The sequence below is a fragment of the Salvelinus alpinus genome, chromosome 5 (genome assembly GCF_045679555.1).
Source record: "Salvelinus alpinus chromosome 5, SLU_Salpinus.1, whole genome shotgun sequence".
Lineage (NCBI taxonomy): Eukaryota > Metazoa > Chordata > Actinopteri > Salmoniformes > Salmonidae > Salvelinus > Salvelinus alpinus.
The window spans coordinates 94,788,344-94,804,300 of record NC_092090.1 but is presented as its reverse complement, the minus strand read 5'-3'; the positions used below and the strand labels follow the sequence as shown (position 1 = coordinate 94,804,300).

The window sequence follows — 15,957 nt, the reverse complement described above, 5'->3', positions numbered from 1 at the left end:
TGGAGCTCTATAAATAAAAAATCATCAACTTGGATTCTTGGTGCCATGTCATCCTACTTCAACCTTCTAGGTCAAGGGGACCGAACCAGCATTAGTCTACAACTCAAGTATGCTTTAAGTGCCTGTTCGTTGTGGTAGTCGGTGAATATTTGTATGTCATAATTCATAGCGAATGACATGAATTCTCCCAAATTGAAAACTATTTTTTAAAAGGATCCCTCATTCTCAAGGATCCCCCATATTGAAATACTGTGTTTCATTTGAGATGCCTGAATGCATAAGCATGCCATCATACGGTTTGTACAGTTCTGGTGCTAAGACAATATTATCTTCCCAATAGTGGTGTTTGACAACAGTATTTCAACATGAAAGTCATGACATTTTATTTAACCTTCAGTTAAGAACAAATTCCTATTTACAATGACTGCCTACACCGTCCAAACCCGGATGCCGCTGATTGTGCGCCGCCCTACGGGACTCCCAATCAATGGCGGTTATGATACAGCCTAGATTCGAACCAGAAAGTTTGTAGTGACGCCTCCAGCAGTGCCTTAGTCCGCTGCGCCACTCGGTAACCCATGCAGTGGTGATGAAAATTAAGAGTTGTTACATTTTATTTGATCACCAACACGTATTGAATAGAATATGCATCGTTGTCCATTTATTGGTTACAGGGACAATGCAAAGTAGTCCACGGTACAAGAACACATTACATATCCGTATATATATATCTCCATATACTGTATCACAGTCAATGACACATTCATCATACATGGAGCAATACAATTGTTTACGCAAAAAAAAAAAAAAACATTAAATAAAAAAAAAAGGCTGTAGCTTATTAAAATATATGAATCAAAACAGACTAGAGGAATTGAACGCATTCAAATAGACATGATATGTTTCTTGGAGGAAGGTAGAACAAAATGAGAGAAACCAGATGAAGGAAGACTAAATGGAATATTCTCAGGAATGTGACGGAGGGTTCCGTCCCAAATGGCACTCTAAACTCCTGGTCAAATGCAGAGCACTTTTATAGGAAATAGGATGGCATTTGGGACGTAGACAAAGAGAATTAATGTTTTGTGACCTAAGTGCTTAGTTGATTCCCTAAACAGAGAGTAAAACCCTGTAGTAAAACCATGGAAGCTCCCCCACCCTAAACACAAGTTACGTGGGTCTTAAACCAAACCCAGTCTCTGTCGAGGTCACTTTGGAACGATGTCCATATCGGTAACTGTCGATGACGTTGTCTAACTTGTGGTGAAAATACGCTGACGAGGGAAAAAACGTTTGTTGACGTGTGGCTTGATTGAAACATATTATGTGCTAAATGTGTGGTGATTGGTTGAAATGGAAAGCGTTATTTTTGCACTGCATTGATGGGTCGAAGGAAAACAGATGATTTGACTATTTTATGCAGAATTAGTGTAGTGATTGGTCAACCGACTACAGCACAACAACACCATCAATAGTGTTTGTTTAACTGAGGTGATTTCATGGCTCACCACAACAAGAGATAAGTATAGCTGTTTGGAGACATGCATCTACACACGTGTTTTACTCTAAACGAACTAAAAAACTAAAACAAATCAAGGAACATCTCAGTGCCAATGACTAGCGTTCAGTAGTGTCTAAAAATCTATTTTAGAGTTAAACAACAAAGCCTTACTCTATGGGGGGGGTAACCCCCATACAGTATAACACCAGCTCAGCTGTGACCGCCGTAATAACATAAAACCAGGAAGTCTCAAGGGGGCTCGTTAATTGCCTAAAATCTGCTGTGTATTCATCACAGCCATTTCATTGGTCATTTGGCAGAAAGTGTCTCTCTTCCACCCACTGAGGAGCTGCCATGAATACGGGTGAATAACCAGAGTAATAATAACCAACGCTCTTCTTTGCAACAAACTTAATGACGTTTGTGTGGGTGGGACTAGCAGGTGGGCGGGACTAGAATGTGTTAAAGAAGTGGGGGAAGGGATGCTATTTTTTTTAAATTTAAATCTGTTTTGAAGATTGACTGGCTGTGTTCACAATTTTAAAAAAGGTAACAGTAAGTTAAAATGTGATTTTTTTTAAAATGTTGAATGTCAAAATGATCTTTCAACACCACTACTCCCTCATCCCTTAATAGCAATAAAGCTATAAAAACAAAAAGGCAACGTTCTTTTAAAAACACCTGGGTCCCATTGGCAGGTCCATACTTACTCACCTTCGTTTTATCATAATAAGTTAGGCCACGACGTTAACACCACACCACAAGCAGTGAGAAGCAAATCTCCAGTCCCGTAAAGAGGAACATCTAGAAATTTACACAAGCCAAAGCAAAGGCATTCCCAAAAGGGCAATGGGGGATGTCAATGTTACTACGTCGCATTTTGCTGGATTCCTTTTTTATTCTTTTTTTTTTGGTCAGTCCTGAACCCAGAGGGAGCCAATGGGATGGCCATGTGAGGTCAGGAGGTCACTGAAGAGTTAGAGGAGGACGAGAAGCCAGGGCCACCATTCAACGGTCTGTACCTAATGACCCAGCTCCTCTCCTCTTCAAATGGACAAGAGTTCAAGAGTTTCTGGGGAAACTGTCTTTTTTTTTGTCTCGTTTTTTGTTTTTCATGTGTACTGTAGAAGTTCTCAGAAGTTCTGGAGCTCTGGCAGGTTCTTGTAGAGGTCAAGGGAGTCCGGGTTGGAGAAGGCCCCTCTCTGGGTCACCTCCCTCCCAGCGATCACCTGCTTCACAGCCACCTCCACCTTCTTCCCACTGAGGGTGTACTGGACAGACAGACAGACAGACAGATGAGAGAGAGAGAAAGAGACAGAGAGAGCGTAACACACAGGGTCAGGGGACATATACATGTACCAAGCTTCTCTGAGTAGGAGTGTTGATCTGGGATCAGTTCCCACCCTTTTCCATGTAATCTTATTCATTGTGTTCTAAAAGGCCAAACTGATCGTAAATCATCCCTACTACTCTGAGACAGTTTGTGAATACAGCCCCAGGGATGCATAACAGCACTTATGGGCCTTTTTTTTGTGTGTGTGTGGGGGGGGTGCTTCTATTTGTCCTGGTACACACGTGTACAATAATGGAAATGTGTTAGCATTACTCTCTGCTCATCAATGTTAGGGTTCTTCTTTTTTATTTAAAAGCTGTCTTTGGGTGCACTCTTTGCTCAGTGTGACTACATGAACACATTGAAAATGACAACAGAAGAATGTTCTCACTGGAATGTCTCTGGTCTCCAGGAACAGCGCCGGTACGTGGCGTGCGGAGAGGGCTTTCCGGATGGCTCCGCGAATTTTGTGTACCAGCTCCGGGCCGAAGGACTGGTTGGGCGTCATCTTCAGGAACAGGATCACTCTCTCCTCACCGTCCCCATTGTACTGTGGAACGCAAAGGCTGTCGGACACTTCCTCAAAGGCCTCCACTGGAGAGAAGATGAGAACAAAAGCGTACACATTTAGAAAATATCTGACAGATCGGCTGATACTTCCGGATTAGTAGCAGATATCGGCTGATACTTCCGGATTAGTAGCAGATATCGGCTGATACTTCAGGATTAGTAGCAGATATTGGTTGCGTCCAAAATGGCACCCTATTCCCATAGGCCGCTGGTCAACAGTAGTGCACTACACAGGAAACAGGGTGCTATTTGGGATGTAGCCTAGGCCTGTTAGTATTCATAAGGACAACAAGAACAACACCAGAGAAAGAAGAGAGAGGACTGTTACATTCCGTCATATCAATGATGACCAGCTAAATGAGACAAAACAAAGCTGTTACCACAAACCATTGGGGGGTGGGGGGGGGGGGGGGGTAAGAAAACCCCGTAGCTCACCAATGTTGTAGATCTCCGAGCTCCCAAAACGCACACCATTGGGGTTCAAAGTTCCATCGCTGTGATCGAGACAAGAATGAGTTGAAGGTAACCAAACAAAACACTATGGTGGCATAGTCGTTTATTGTCTCCTGAGGTAATTAGTAAGAGTGTCGGAATGAGCCAACGGCTGCATTCGAAGAGCATCAAAATGTGTGATGCATTGTGGGGTAAATTGTGACAGACTGTCTGATCGACAAATAACAACGAGTAGTTAGGCCCATGTATGGTGTAAGGGCATTTGTAGATCAGTCAGTTGGCTGTAGTGTGGAACAAGCCCGATGACTCACCTTCTGCCAAGCATGACAATTCCTCCTGTCTTTGGGTTGATTTTACAGTAGTCACCGTGGGCCCAAACACCTGCAGAGGAGCATGCATGTTAGTAAACTGAGACGGATATTGATCATGTTCAGACTACTTTAAAATGGAAATAGCCCTCAATGGTGCTGTACATGCCATCACAGAAGCAGCCATTGCAAAGATAGGAGAAGAGCTCTCTAGTACATCTCTATGGCCAGGACTGCCCTGGAAAGGAAAAGCTGTCTATCCATCTCTAATTTATTTATTTTTTATTTCACCTTTATTTAACCAGGTAGGTTAGTTGGGAACAAGTTCTCATTTACAACTGTGACCTGGCCAAGATAAAGCAAAGCGACACAAACAACACAGAGTGACACATGGGATAAACACACGTACAGTCAATAACACAATAGAACAATCTATATACAGGGTGTGCAAATGTAGTAAGATTAGGGAGGTAAGGAAATAAATAGGCCATAGTGGCAAAATAATTACAATTTAGCAATTAAACATGGACAGGACTGACCTGGGAAGGAGAAGCTTCATCTCTAATGGACTGACCTGGGAAGGAGAAGCTTCATCTCTAATGGACTGACCTGGGAAGGAGAAGCTTCATCTCTAATGGACTGACCGGGGAAGGAGAAGCTCCATCTCTAATGGACTGACCTGGGAAGGAGAAGCTCCATCTCTAATGGACTGACCGGGGAAGGAGAAGCTCCATCTCTAATGGACTGACCTGGGAAGGAGAAGCTTCATCTCTAATGGACTGACCTGGGAAGGAGAAGCTTCATCTCTAATGGACTGACCGGGGAAGGAGAAGCTTCATCTCTAATGGACTGACCTGGGAAGGAGAAGCTTCATCTCTAATGGACTGACCTGGGAAGGAGAAGCTTCATCTCTAATGGACTGACCTGGGAAGGAGAAGCTCCATCTCTAATGGACTGACCTGGGAAGGTGAAGCTTCATCTCTAATGGACTGACCTGGGAAGGAAGAGAAGTAAGCCTTGTGGTATTTGCTCCCATTCTCGTCGTTCCAGAAGTGGGTGGGCTGACAGGGGATTGGCTTCAGACACACCAGCTCTCCACTCTCCCCCCACACTGGCTTTCCTGAGGAAGGGAAACACACGTGTCATCAAGCACGTCCTACAGTGGGGCTATCATTTACAATGACACAAGGTGAATTACCATATAGAGCAGCGATCCCCAACTGGCGGTTTGTGCGCCAAATATGGCCCGCGGGTGATTTATTGAACCCTTCAAACACCAGCTACAAGTGATTTTAACTTTGGAAATCTGTTCCAAAGTATTCCCATGCATAATAAAGACATACAGTACAGTGTGTGATCCATACAAATGTACGCAAGGTTTGAAACTATTATGTTTTATTATATAAAATATTATATCCGTTTGGGATTCTTGTGGTAATTACTTTCCAGACCCCTGGACCATCTGCTCAATGAATAAATAAATAGGCCTGTGACTGAATTTATTTGACCAACAACACTCACCGTCACAGCTCCAGGCCTCCACAGCCATGCCCAGGTTCCGGGTCTGAATCTCTCCTCTGTACACGGGGACCGTCACGTTCTGGCCCATAAAGCAGGACACAATGTCTGTTCCACCTTTACACAAAAAAAACATACATTTTTATTTCTTTCACGTTGGATGATCAACGTAGCTAATACGTTACGTTTTTTATTTATTTCACCTTTATTTAATCAGGTAGGTTAGTTGAGAACAAGTTCTCATATGCAACTGCGACCTGGCCAAGATAAAGCAAAGCAGTTCGACACATACAACAACACAGAGTTACACATGGAATAAACAAACATACAGTCAATAATACAGTAGAAAAAGTCTATATACAGTATGTGCAAATGAGGTAGGATAAGGGAGGTAAGGCAATAAATAGGCCATGGTGGCCATTACAATGTAGCAATTAAACACTGGAGTGGTAGGATGTACAGAAGATGAATGTGCAAGTAGAGATACTGGGGTGCAAAGGAGCAAGATATATAAATAAATACAGTATGGGGATGAGGTAGTTGGATGGGCTATTTACAGATGGGCTATGTACAGGTGCATTTATCTGTGAGCTTCTCTGACAGCTGGTGCTTAAAGCTAGTGAGGGAGATATGGGTCTCCAGCTTCAGAGATTTTTGCAGTTCATTCCAGTCATTGGCAGCAGAGAACTAGAAGCAAAGGTGGCCAAAGGAAGAATTGGCTTTGGGGTTGACCAGTGAGATAAACCTGCTGGAGCGCGTGCTACAGGTGGGTACTGCTATGGTGACCAGTGAGCTGAGATAAGGTGGGGCTTTACCTAGCAGAGATCTGTAGATGACTTGGAGCCAGTAAGTTTGGCGATGAGTATGAAGCAAGGGCCAGCCAACAAGAGCGTACAGGTCGCAGTGGTGGGTAGTATATGGGGCTTGGGGACAAAACGGATGGCACTGTGATAAACTGCATCCAATTTGTTGAGTAGAGTGTTGGAGGCTATTTTATCGACGACATCGCCGAAGTCGGGGATCGGTAGTATGGTCAGTTTTACGAGGGTATGTTTGGCGGCGTGAGTGAAGGAGGCTTTGTTTTGCGAAATAGGAAGCCGATTCTAGATTTAATTTTGGATTGGAGATGCTTAATGTGAGTCTGGAAGGAGAGTTTACAGTCTAGCCAGACACCTAGGTATTTGTAGTTTTCCACATATTCTAAGTCAGAACCATACAGAGTAGTGATGCTGGACGGGCGGACAGGTGCGGGCAGCGATCGGTTGAAGAGCATGCATTTAGTTTTACTTGCATTTAAGAGCAGTTGGAGGCCACGGAAGGAGAGTTGTATGGCATTGAAGCTCGTCTGGAGGTTAGTAAACACAGTGTCCAAAGAAGGGCAAGAAGTATACAGAATGGTGTCGTCTGCGTAGAGGTGGATCAGAGAATCACCAGCAGCGAGAGCAACATCATTGATGTATACAGAGAAGAGAGTCGGCCCGAGAATTGAACCCTGTGGCACCCCCATAGAGACTGCAAGAGATCCGGACAACAGGCCATCCCATTTGACACACTGAACTCTATCAGAGAAGTAGTTGGTGAACCAGGCGGGGCAGTCTTTAGAGAAACCAAGGCTGTTGAGTCTGCCAATAAGAATGTGGTGATTGACAGAGTCGAAAGCCTTGGCCAGGTCGACGAATACAGCTGCACAGTAATGTCTCTTATCGATGGCGGTTATGATATCGTTTAGGACCTTGAGCGTGGCTGAGGTGCATCCATGACCAGCTCTGAAACCAGATTGCATAGCGGAGAAGGTACAGTGGGATTCGAAATGGTCGGTAATCTATTTGTTAACTTGGCTTTCTAAGACCTTAGAAAGGCAGGGCAGGATGGATATAGGTCTGTAGCAGTTTGGGTCTAGAGTGTCTCCCCCTTTGAAGAGGGGGATGACTGCGGAGGCTTTCCAATCTTTGGGAATCTCAGACGATACGAAAGAGGTTGAACAGGCTAGTAATAGGGGGTGGCAACAATTTCGGCAGATTATTTTAGAAAGAGAGGGTCCAGATTGTCTAACCCGGCTGATTTGTTGGGGTCCAGATTTTGCAGCTCTTTCAGAACATCAGCTATCTGGATTTGGGTGAAAGAGAAATGGGGGAGGCTTGGGCAAGTTGCTGTGGGGAGTGCAGGGCTGTTGACCAGGGTAGGGGTAGCCAGGTGGAAAGCATGGCCAGCTGTAGAAAAATGCTTATTGAAATTCTCAATTATAGTGGATTTATCGGTGGTGACAGTGTTTCCTAGCCTCAGTGCAGTGGGCAGCTGGGAGGAGGTGCTCTTATTCTCCATGGACTTTACAGTGTCCCAGAACTTTTTAAAGTTTGTGCTACAGGATGCAAGTTTCTGCTTGAAAAAGCTAGCCTTAGCTTTCCTAACTGCCTGTGTATATAGGTTCATAACTTCCCTGAAAAGTTGCATATCACGGGGGCTATTCGATGCTAAAGCAGAACGCCACAGGATGTTTTTGTGCTGGTCAAGGGCAATCAGGTCTGGAGAGAACCAAGGGCTATATCTGTTCCTGGTTCTACATTTTTTTGAATGGGGCATGCTTATTTAAGATGGTGAGGAAGGCACTTTTAAAGAATAACCAGGCATCCTCTACTGACGGGATGAGGTCAATATCCTTCCAAGAATCCCGGGCCAGGTCGATTAGAAAGGCCTGCTCACTGAAGTGTTTTAGGGAGTATTTGACAGTGATGAGGGGTGTAGTGATCAATGTAGCTAATACGGTCATGGTTAGGTGTCGTGAATTCAGTAAGGTAATGTGCAGTGTGATAGTATTGTAAAGTGTGATATGGTGTGGGATGGTGTTGTGGTGCAGGCTTGTTATTCTACAGTAGTACAGTTACGCAACATGGAGCCAATCTACGGTACATCGAGTCTATTCCCACCCCCTCTTTTTATCTGTGGGTGATACCTCTCTCTATCCACCTCTTAAATCTGCTGTTTCTGACAGATGTTCTATTCATCTCTCCTCCCACCTATCCATTCATCCATCCATCCAACCACCCCTCCACCTATCAGTCACTCCGTCGCATCCCCAAATTCTGCCTGGCTCTTTAGTCGAGCTTAATTGGGTCCGTGGGGAGAATGCCATGCCTGCCTCTCAGTTTAGGCACACTTCAGTATCACTACAGCAGCCAGTCACAATTGTTTTGTTCTCCTCCCCCCACATTCCTGACATCCTTATTGGTTACCTCTTACTCTCATGAATATTCAAGTTTTTGCAGAGGAAAACTTTGAACATCCTCTGGTGCTCTTTAAAGTCAGAGAGGGGTTTGTTCTGTTCCAAAAATAAACTCCCTGTTGAGGAGTGGCACCCAGCGAGCGCACATACACACACAAACTACACAGGAAACCAGGGCAGAGAAATAACAGACACCAGAAACCAGATCTGATCAGGAGAGCAGCAGCAAGAGGTGGGAGACAAAGAAAGAAGAGAACGGGATGAAGACTAGGAAAACACACAGAGAAAGAGAGAACACAAATTCCAATTTTCTATACTTTAACATCATCCTCGCTCTGGCATCTTCCCCAATATTTGGAACCAAGGACTGATCACCCCAAGCCACAAAATTAGAGACGAATTTGACTCCAATAACGACATGTCAACAGAAACCTTGGGATAATTCTCTGCATTATCATTAACAGCAGACTCGTACATTTCCTCAGCGAAAAACAAATGTACTGAGCAAATGTCAAATGGGCTTTTTACCAAATTACCGTACGACAGACCATGTATTCACCCTGCACACCCTAATTGACAAACAAACAAACCAAAACAAAGGCAAAGTCTCCTCATGCGGTTAAAATTGGCAAAAGATACACACATTTCTTTCCACGGGGCTGGGGATAAGACGGGGCCGGGGATAAGACAGGGCTGCAGCTGTAAAATGTCTACTGTTTGCTGATGATCTGGTGCTTCTGTCACCAACCAAGGAGGGCCTACAGCAGCACCTGGATATTCTGCACAGATTCTGCCAGACCTGGGCCCTGACAGACCTGGGCCCTGACAGACCTGGGCCCTGACTGTAAATCTCAGTAAGACAAAAATAATGGTGTTCAAAAAAAGGTCCAGTTGCCAGGACCCACAAATACAAATTCTATCTAGACACTGTTGCCCACAAAAAGCACACAAAAAAACGATACATACCTCGGCCTAAACATCAGCGCCGCAGGTAACTTCCACAAAGCTGTGAACGATCTGAGACAAGGCAAGAAGGGCCTTCTACGCCATCAAAAGGAACATAAAATTCAACATAACAATTAGGATCTGGCTAAAAATACTTGAATCAGATATAGAACCCATTGCCCTTTATGGTTGTGAGGTCTGGGGTCCGCTCACCAACCAAGAATTTACAAAATGGGACAAACACTAAATTGAGAGACCGCATACAGAATTCTACAAAAAAGATCCTCTGTGTACAACGTAAAACACCAAATAATGCATGCAGAGCAGAATAAGGGCAATACCCGCTAATGATCAAAATCCTGATTAGAGCTGTTAAATTCTACACAACCACCTAAAAAGGAAACGATTCCCAAACCTTCCATAACAAATAGAGAAATGAACCTGGAGAAGAGTCCCCTAAGCAAGCTGGTGCTCTGTTAACAAACCCCACAGAGCCCTAGGACACCAACACAATTAGACACAACCAAATCATGAGAAAACAAAAAGAGAATTACTTGACACATTGGAAAGAATTTACAAAAAAAGAAGAGCAAACTAGAATGCTATTTGGCCCTAAACAGAGAGTACACAGTGGCAGAATACCTGACCACTGTGACTGACCCAAAATTAAGGAAATCTTTGACTATGTACAGACTCAGTGAGCATAGCCTTGCTATTGAGAAAGGCCGCTGTAGGCATACCTGGCTCTCAAGAGAAGACAGGCTAAGACACTGCATTGTGTCCCACCACCCGTCAACCCCTCTTTTTACGCTTCCCCTACTCTCTGTTCATCATATATGCAGTCACTTTAACCATACCTACATGTACATACTACCTCAATAAGCCTGACTAACAGGTGTCTGTATATAGCCTTGCTACTCTTTTTTCAAATTTATTTTTACTGTTGTTGTATTTCTTTACTTACCTACACACACACACACCTTTTTTCCCCCCGCACCATTGGTTAGAGCCTGTAAGTAATACCTGTTGTATCTGGCGCACGTGACAAATAAACTTTGATTTGATACTTTGATATGTGCACACTGTCCACAAAATTAAGTGGAAACGGAGCTGCACTTCCGAACCTCATGCCTTCCTAACCAAATGTATGACCATATTAGAGACACATATTTCCATCAGATTACACAGTCCAACAAAGAATTCGAAAACAAATCCAATTTTGATTAACTCCCATATCTATTGGGTGAAAAACCAGTGTGCCGTCACAGCAGCAAGATTTGTGACCTGTTGCCACAAGGGCAACCAGTGAAGAACAAACACCATTGTAAATACAACCCATATTTATATATATAAATATGAGAGACAACGAGACAGAGACCGAGCGAGAGACAACGAGACAGAGACCGAGCGAGAGACAACGAGACAGAGACCGAGCGAGACAACGAGACAGAGACCGAGCGACAACGAGACAGAGAGACAACGAGACAGAGAGACAACGAGACAGAGCGAGAGACAGAAAGACAGAGAGAGAGACAGAAAGACAGAGAGAGAGACAGAGAGAGACGAGAGAGAGGGTGAGACACACACATGGGGGGAGCAGTAGAGGAGAGAAGGGGTCATATGGCAGTCAGGTGGAAGGATAGAGTTGGGAGTCTTAGCCGTGAATGTGTTAGTCTACAGGGGTCCGGCTAGCAGGGGGACAGGAGGAAGTGAACACTGCACACATATGCTCAGGCAGACCCCTGTCAGCAGCCTGTAGGGGTGGCCTCCCCGTGGTCCTGGCTGCTAAAAGGTTGACTGAATCAGGCACTGCTGTCCTATGCTAAGACCCATGCACACACATACAGTCGTGGCCAAAAGTTTTGAGAATGACACAAATATTAATTTCCACAAAGTTTGCTGCTTCAGTGTCTTTAGATATTTTTGTCAGATGTTACTATGGAATACTGAAGCTTTTATTGACAATTACATGAAGTTGATGCAGAGTCAATATTTGCAGTGTTGACCCTTCCTTTTCAAGACCTCTGAAATCCGCCCTCCCATCCTGACTGATGGCAGCCCATTCTTGCATAATCAATGCTTGGAGTTTGTCAGAATTTGTGGGTTTTTGTTTGTCCACCCGCCTCTTGAGGATTGACCACAAGTTCTCAATGGGATTAAGGTCTGGGGAGTTTCCTGGCGATGGATCGATGTTTTGTTCCCCGAGCCACTTTGTTATCACTTTGCCTTATGGCAAGGTGCGCCATCATGCTGGAAAAGGCATTGTTCGTCACCAAACTGTTCCTGGATGGTTAGGAGAAGTTGCTCTCGGAGGATGTGTTTGTACCATTCTTTATTCATGGCTGTGTTCTTAGGTAAAATTGTGAGTGAGCCCACTCCCTTGGCTGAGAAGCATCCCCACACATGAATGGTCTCAGGATGCTTTACTGTTGGCATGACACAGGACTGATGGTAGCGCTCACCTTGTCTTCTCCGGACAAGCTTTTTTCAGATGCCCCAAACAATCGGAAAGGGGATTTCAGAGAAAATGACTTTACCCCAGTCCTCAGCAGTCCAATCCCTGTACCTTTTGGAGAATATCAGTCTGTCCCTGATGTTTTTCCTGGAGAGAAGTGGCTTCTTTGATGTCCTTCTTGACACCAGGCCATCCTCCAAAAGTCTTCGCCTCACTGTGCGTGCAGATTCACTCACACCTGCCTGCTGCCATTCCTGAGCAACCTCTGTACTGGTGGTGCCCCGATCCCACAGCTGAATCAACTTTAGGAGATGGCGCTTGCTGGACTTTATTGGGCGCCCTGAAGCCTTCTTCACAACAATTGAACCGGTCTCCTTGAAGTTCTTGATGATCCGATAAATGGTTGATTTAGGTGCAATCTTACTGGCAGCAATATCCTTGCCTGTGAAGCCCTTTTTGTGCAAAGCAATGATAACGGCACGTGTCTCCTTGCAGGTAACCATGGTTGACAGAGGAAGAACAATGATTCCAAGCACCACCCTCCTTTTGAAGCTTCCAGTCTGTTATTCAAACTCAAATCAGCATGACAGAGTGATCTCCAGCCTTGTCCTCATCAACACTCACACCTGTGTTATCGAGAGAATCACTGACATGAGGTCAGCTGGTCCTTTTGTGGCAGGGCTGAAATGCAGTGGAAATGTTTTTTAGGGATTCAGTTCATTTGTATGGGAGGGACTCTGCAATTAATTGCAGTTCATCTGATCACTCTTCATAACATTCTGGAGTATATGCAAATTGCCATCATACAAACTGAGGCAGCAGACTTTGTGAAAATGTATATTTGTGTCATTCTCAAAACTTTCACAAAAAAAGAAACGTCCTCACTGTCAACTGCGTTTATTTTCAGCAAACAAGATTCAACAACTGAGACATAAACTGAACAAGTTCCAAAGACATGTGACTATCAGAAATTGAATAATGTGTTCATGAACAAAGGGGGGGGTCAAAAGTAACAGTCAGTATCTGTGGTGGCCACCAGATGCATTAAGTACTGCAGTGCATCTCCTCCTCATGGACTACACCAGATTTGCCAGTTCTTGCTGGGAGGTGTTACCCCACTCTTCCACCAAGGCACCTGCAAGTTCCCGTTTCTGGGAGATCCGGGCTCGTCGCTGGCCATGGCAGAACACTGACATTCCTGTCTTGCAGGAAATCATGCACAGAACGAGCAGTATGGCTGGTGGCATTGTCATGCTGGATGGTCATGTCAGGATGAGCCTGCAGGAAGGGTACCACATGAGGGAGGAGGATGTCTTTCCTGTAACGCACAGCGTTAAGATTTCCTGCAATGACAACAAGGTCAGTCCGATGATGCTGTGACACCACCCCAGACCATGACGGACCCTCCACCTCGATCCCGCTCCAGAGTACAGGCCTCGATGTAACGCTCATTCCTTCGACGATAAACGCGAATCTGACCATCACCCCTAGGGAGACAAAACTGCGACTCGTCAGTGAAGAGCACTTTTTGCCAGTCCTGTCTGGTCCAGCGACGGTGGGTTTGTGCCCATATGCGACGCTGTTGCCGGTGATGTCTGGTGAGGACCTGCCTTACAACAGGCCTACAAGCCCTCAGGCCAGCCTCTCTTAGCCTACTGCGGAAAGTCTGAACACTGATGGAGGGATTGTGCGTTCCTGGTGTAACTCGGGCAGCTGTTGTTGCCATCCTGTACCTGTCCCGCAAGTGTGATGTTCGGATGTACCGATCCTGTGCAGGTGTTGTTACACGTGGTCTGCCACTGCGAGGACGATCAGCTGTCCGTCCTGTCTCCCTGTAGCGCTGTCTTAGGCGTCTCACAGTACAGACATTGCAATTTATTGCCCTGGCCACATCTGCAGTCCTCATGCCTAAGGCACGTTCACGCAGATGAGCAGGGACCCTGGGCATCTTTCTTTTGGTGTTTTTCAGAGTCAGTAGAAAGGCCTCTTTAGTGTCCTAAGTTTTCCACAGGTGCATGTTCATTAGTTGTTGATGGTTCATTGAACAAGCATGGGAAACAGTGTTTAAACCCTTTACAATGAAGATCTGTGAAGTTATTTGGATTTTTACAAATTATTTTTGAAAGACAGGGTCCTGAAAAAAGGACGTTTCTTTTTTTGCTGAGTTTACATGCGCAGACAGACAGAAACAGACAGACGCAGACATAGAGACAGACACCAGAGTAGGTATTTAACCAGGACTTGGGGCAAGAATCCACTGGAAAAGGTCACACACACACCATATAAAACATACGTTCACATTATATAAACACACTATATAAAACATACGTTCACATTATATAAACACACCATATAAAACATACGTTCACATTATATAAACACACTATATAAAACACAGTGCATTCGGAAAGTATTCAGACCTCTGTATTTTCTTACATTACAGCCTTATTCTACAATGGATTGAATTCATTTTTTCCCTCATCAATCTACACACAATACCCCATTTCTGCAAATGTATTAAAAATAAAAAACAGAAATACCTTATTTACATAAGTATTCTGACCCTTTGCTATGAGACTTCAAATTTAGCTCAGGTGCATCCTGTTTTCAAGAACCCCATGGTCACTTTGACAGAGCACCAGAGTTCCTCTGTGGCGATGGGAGAACCTTCCAGAATGACAACCATCTCTGCAGCACTCCACCAATCAGGCCTTTATTGTAGAGTGGCCAGATGGAACCCACTCCTTAGTAAAAGGAACATGACAGCCCACTTAGAGTTTGCGTAAAGGCATCTAAAGGACTCTGACCATGAGAAACAAGATTCTCTGGTCTGATGAAACCAAGATTGAACTCTTTGGTCTAAATGCCAAGCGACATGTCTGGAGGAAACCTGGCATCATCCCTACGGTGAAGCATGGTGGTGGCAGCATCATGCTGTGGGGATGTTTCTCAGCGGCAGGGACTGGGAGACTAGTCAGGATCGAGGGAAAGATGAACGGAGCAAAGTACAGAGATCCCTGATGAAAACCTGCTCCAGAGCAATCAGGACCTCAGACTGGGGCGAAGACTCCCCTTCCAACAGGACAACGACGCTAAGCACAAAAACAAGACAACGCAGGAGTGACTTTGGGACAAGTTTCTGAATTTCCTTGAGCGGCCCAGCCAGAGCCTGGACTTGAACCCGATCGAACATCTCGAGACCTGAAAATAGCTGTGCCGCAACACTCCCCATCCAACCTGACAGAGCTTGGGAGGATCTACAGAGAAGAAATGGGAGAAACTCCCCAAACACAGGTGTGCCAAGCTTGTAGCATCATACCCAAGAAGACTTGAGGCTGTAATCGCTGCCAAAGGTGCTTCAACAAAGTTCTGAGTAAAGGGTCTGAATACTTACAAATGTGATTTCATTTTGTTATTAGCAAAACAATTCTACAATCCTGGTTTTTGCTTTGTCATTATGGAGTATTGTGTGTAGACTGATGAGGAAAAACAATTAATCCAATTTTAGAATAAGGATGTAACGTAACAGCATTCGGAAAAAGTCAAGGGGTCTGAACACTTCCCGAATGCTTTGTACGTTCACATTATAAAACACACACATAGCCATGCATTCAGTCACACACAAGATCCCTCCGTCTGCTTTGCTTGTGTGTG

The 15,957-nt window shown here is 44.7% G+C and overlaps 1 protein-coding gene across 1 annotated transcript in view; it reads right to left on the bottom strand.

Annotated features, from left to right (window-relative positions):
• Positions 1-634: 634 nt before the first annotated feature.
• The window catches only part of aacs (acetoacetyl-CoA synthetase), a 56,709-nt gene continuing 41,386 nt past the window's right edge, over positions 635-15,957 (bottom strand). Inside the window, exons 13-18 of the mRNA XM_071404262.1 lie at positions 5,687-5,800; positions 5,160-5,285; positions 4,169-4,238; positions 3,840-3,898; positions 3,226-3,428; positions 635-2,772 (exon numbers count right to left, since the gene is read on the bottom strand). Of these exons, the coding sequence (XP_071260363.1) occupies positions 2,635-2,772; positions 3,226-3,428; positions 3,840-3,898; positions 4,169-4,238; positions 5,160-5,285; positions 5,687-5,800 (710 nt within the window). The 3' untranslated portion in view covers positions 635-2,634. The remainder of the gene's footprint in view (positions 2,773-3,225; positions 3,429-3,839; positions 3,899-4,168; positions 4,239-5,159; positions 5,286-5,686; positions 5,801-15,957) is intronic.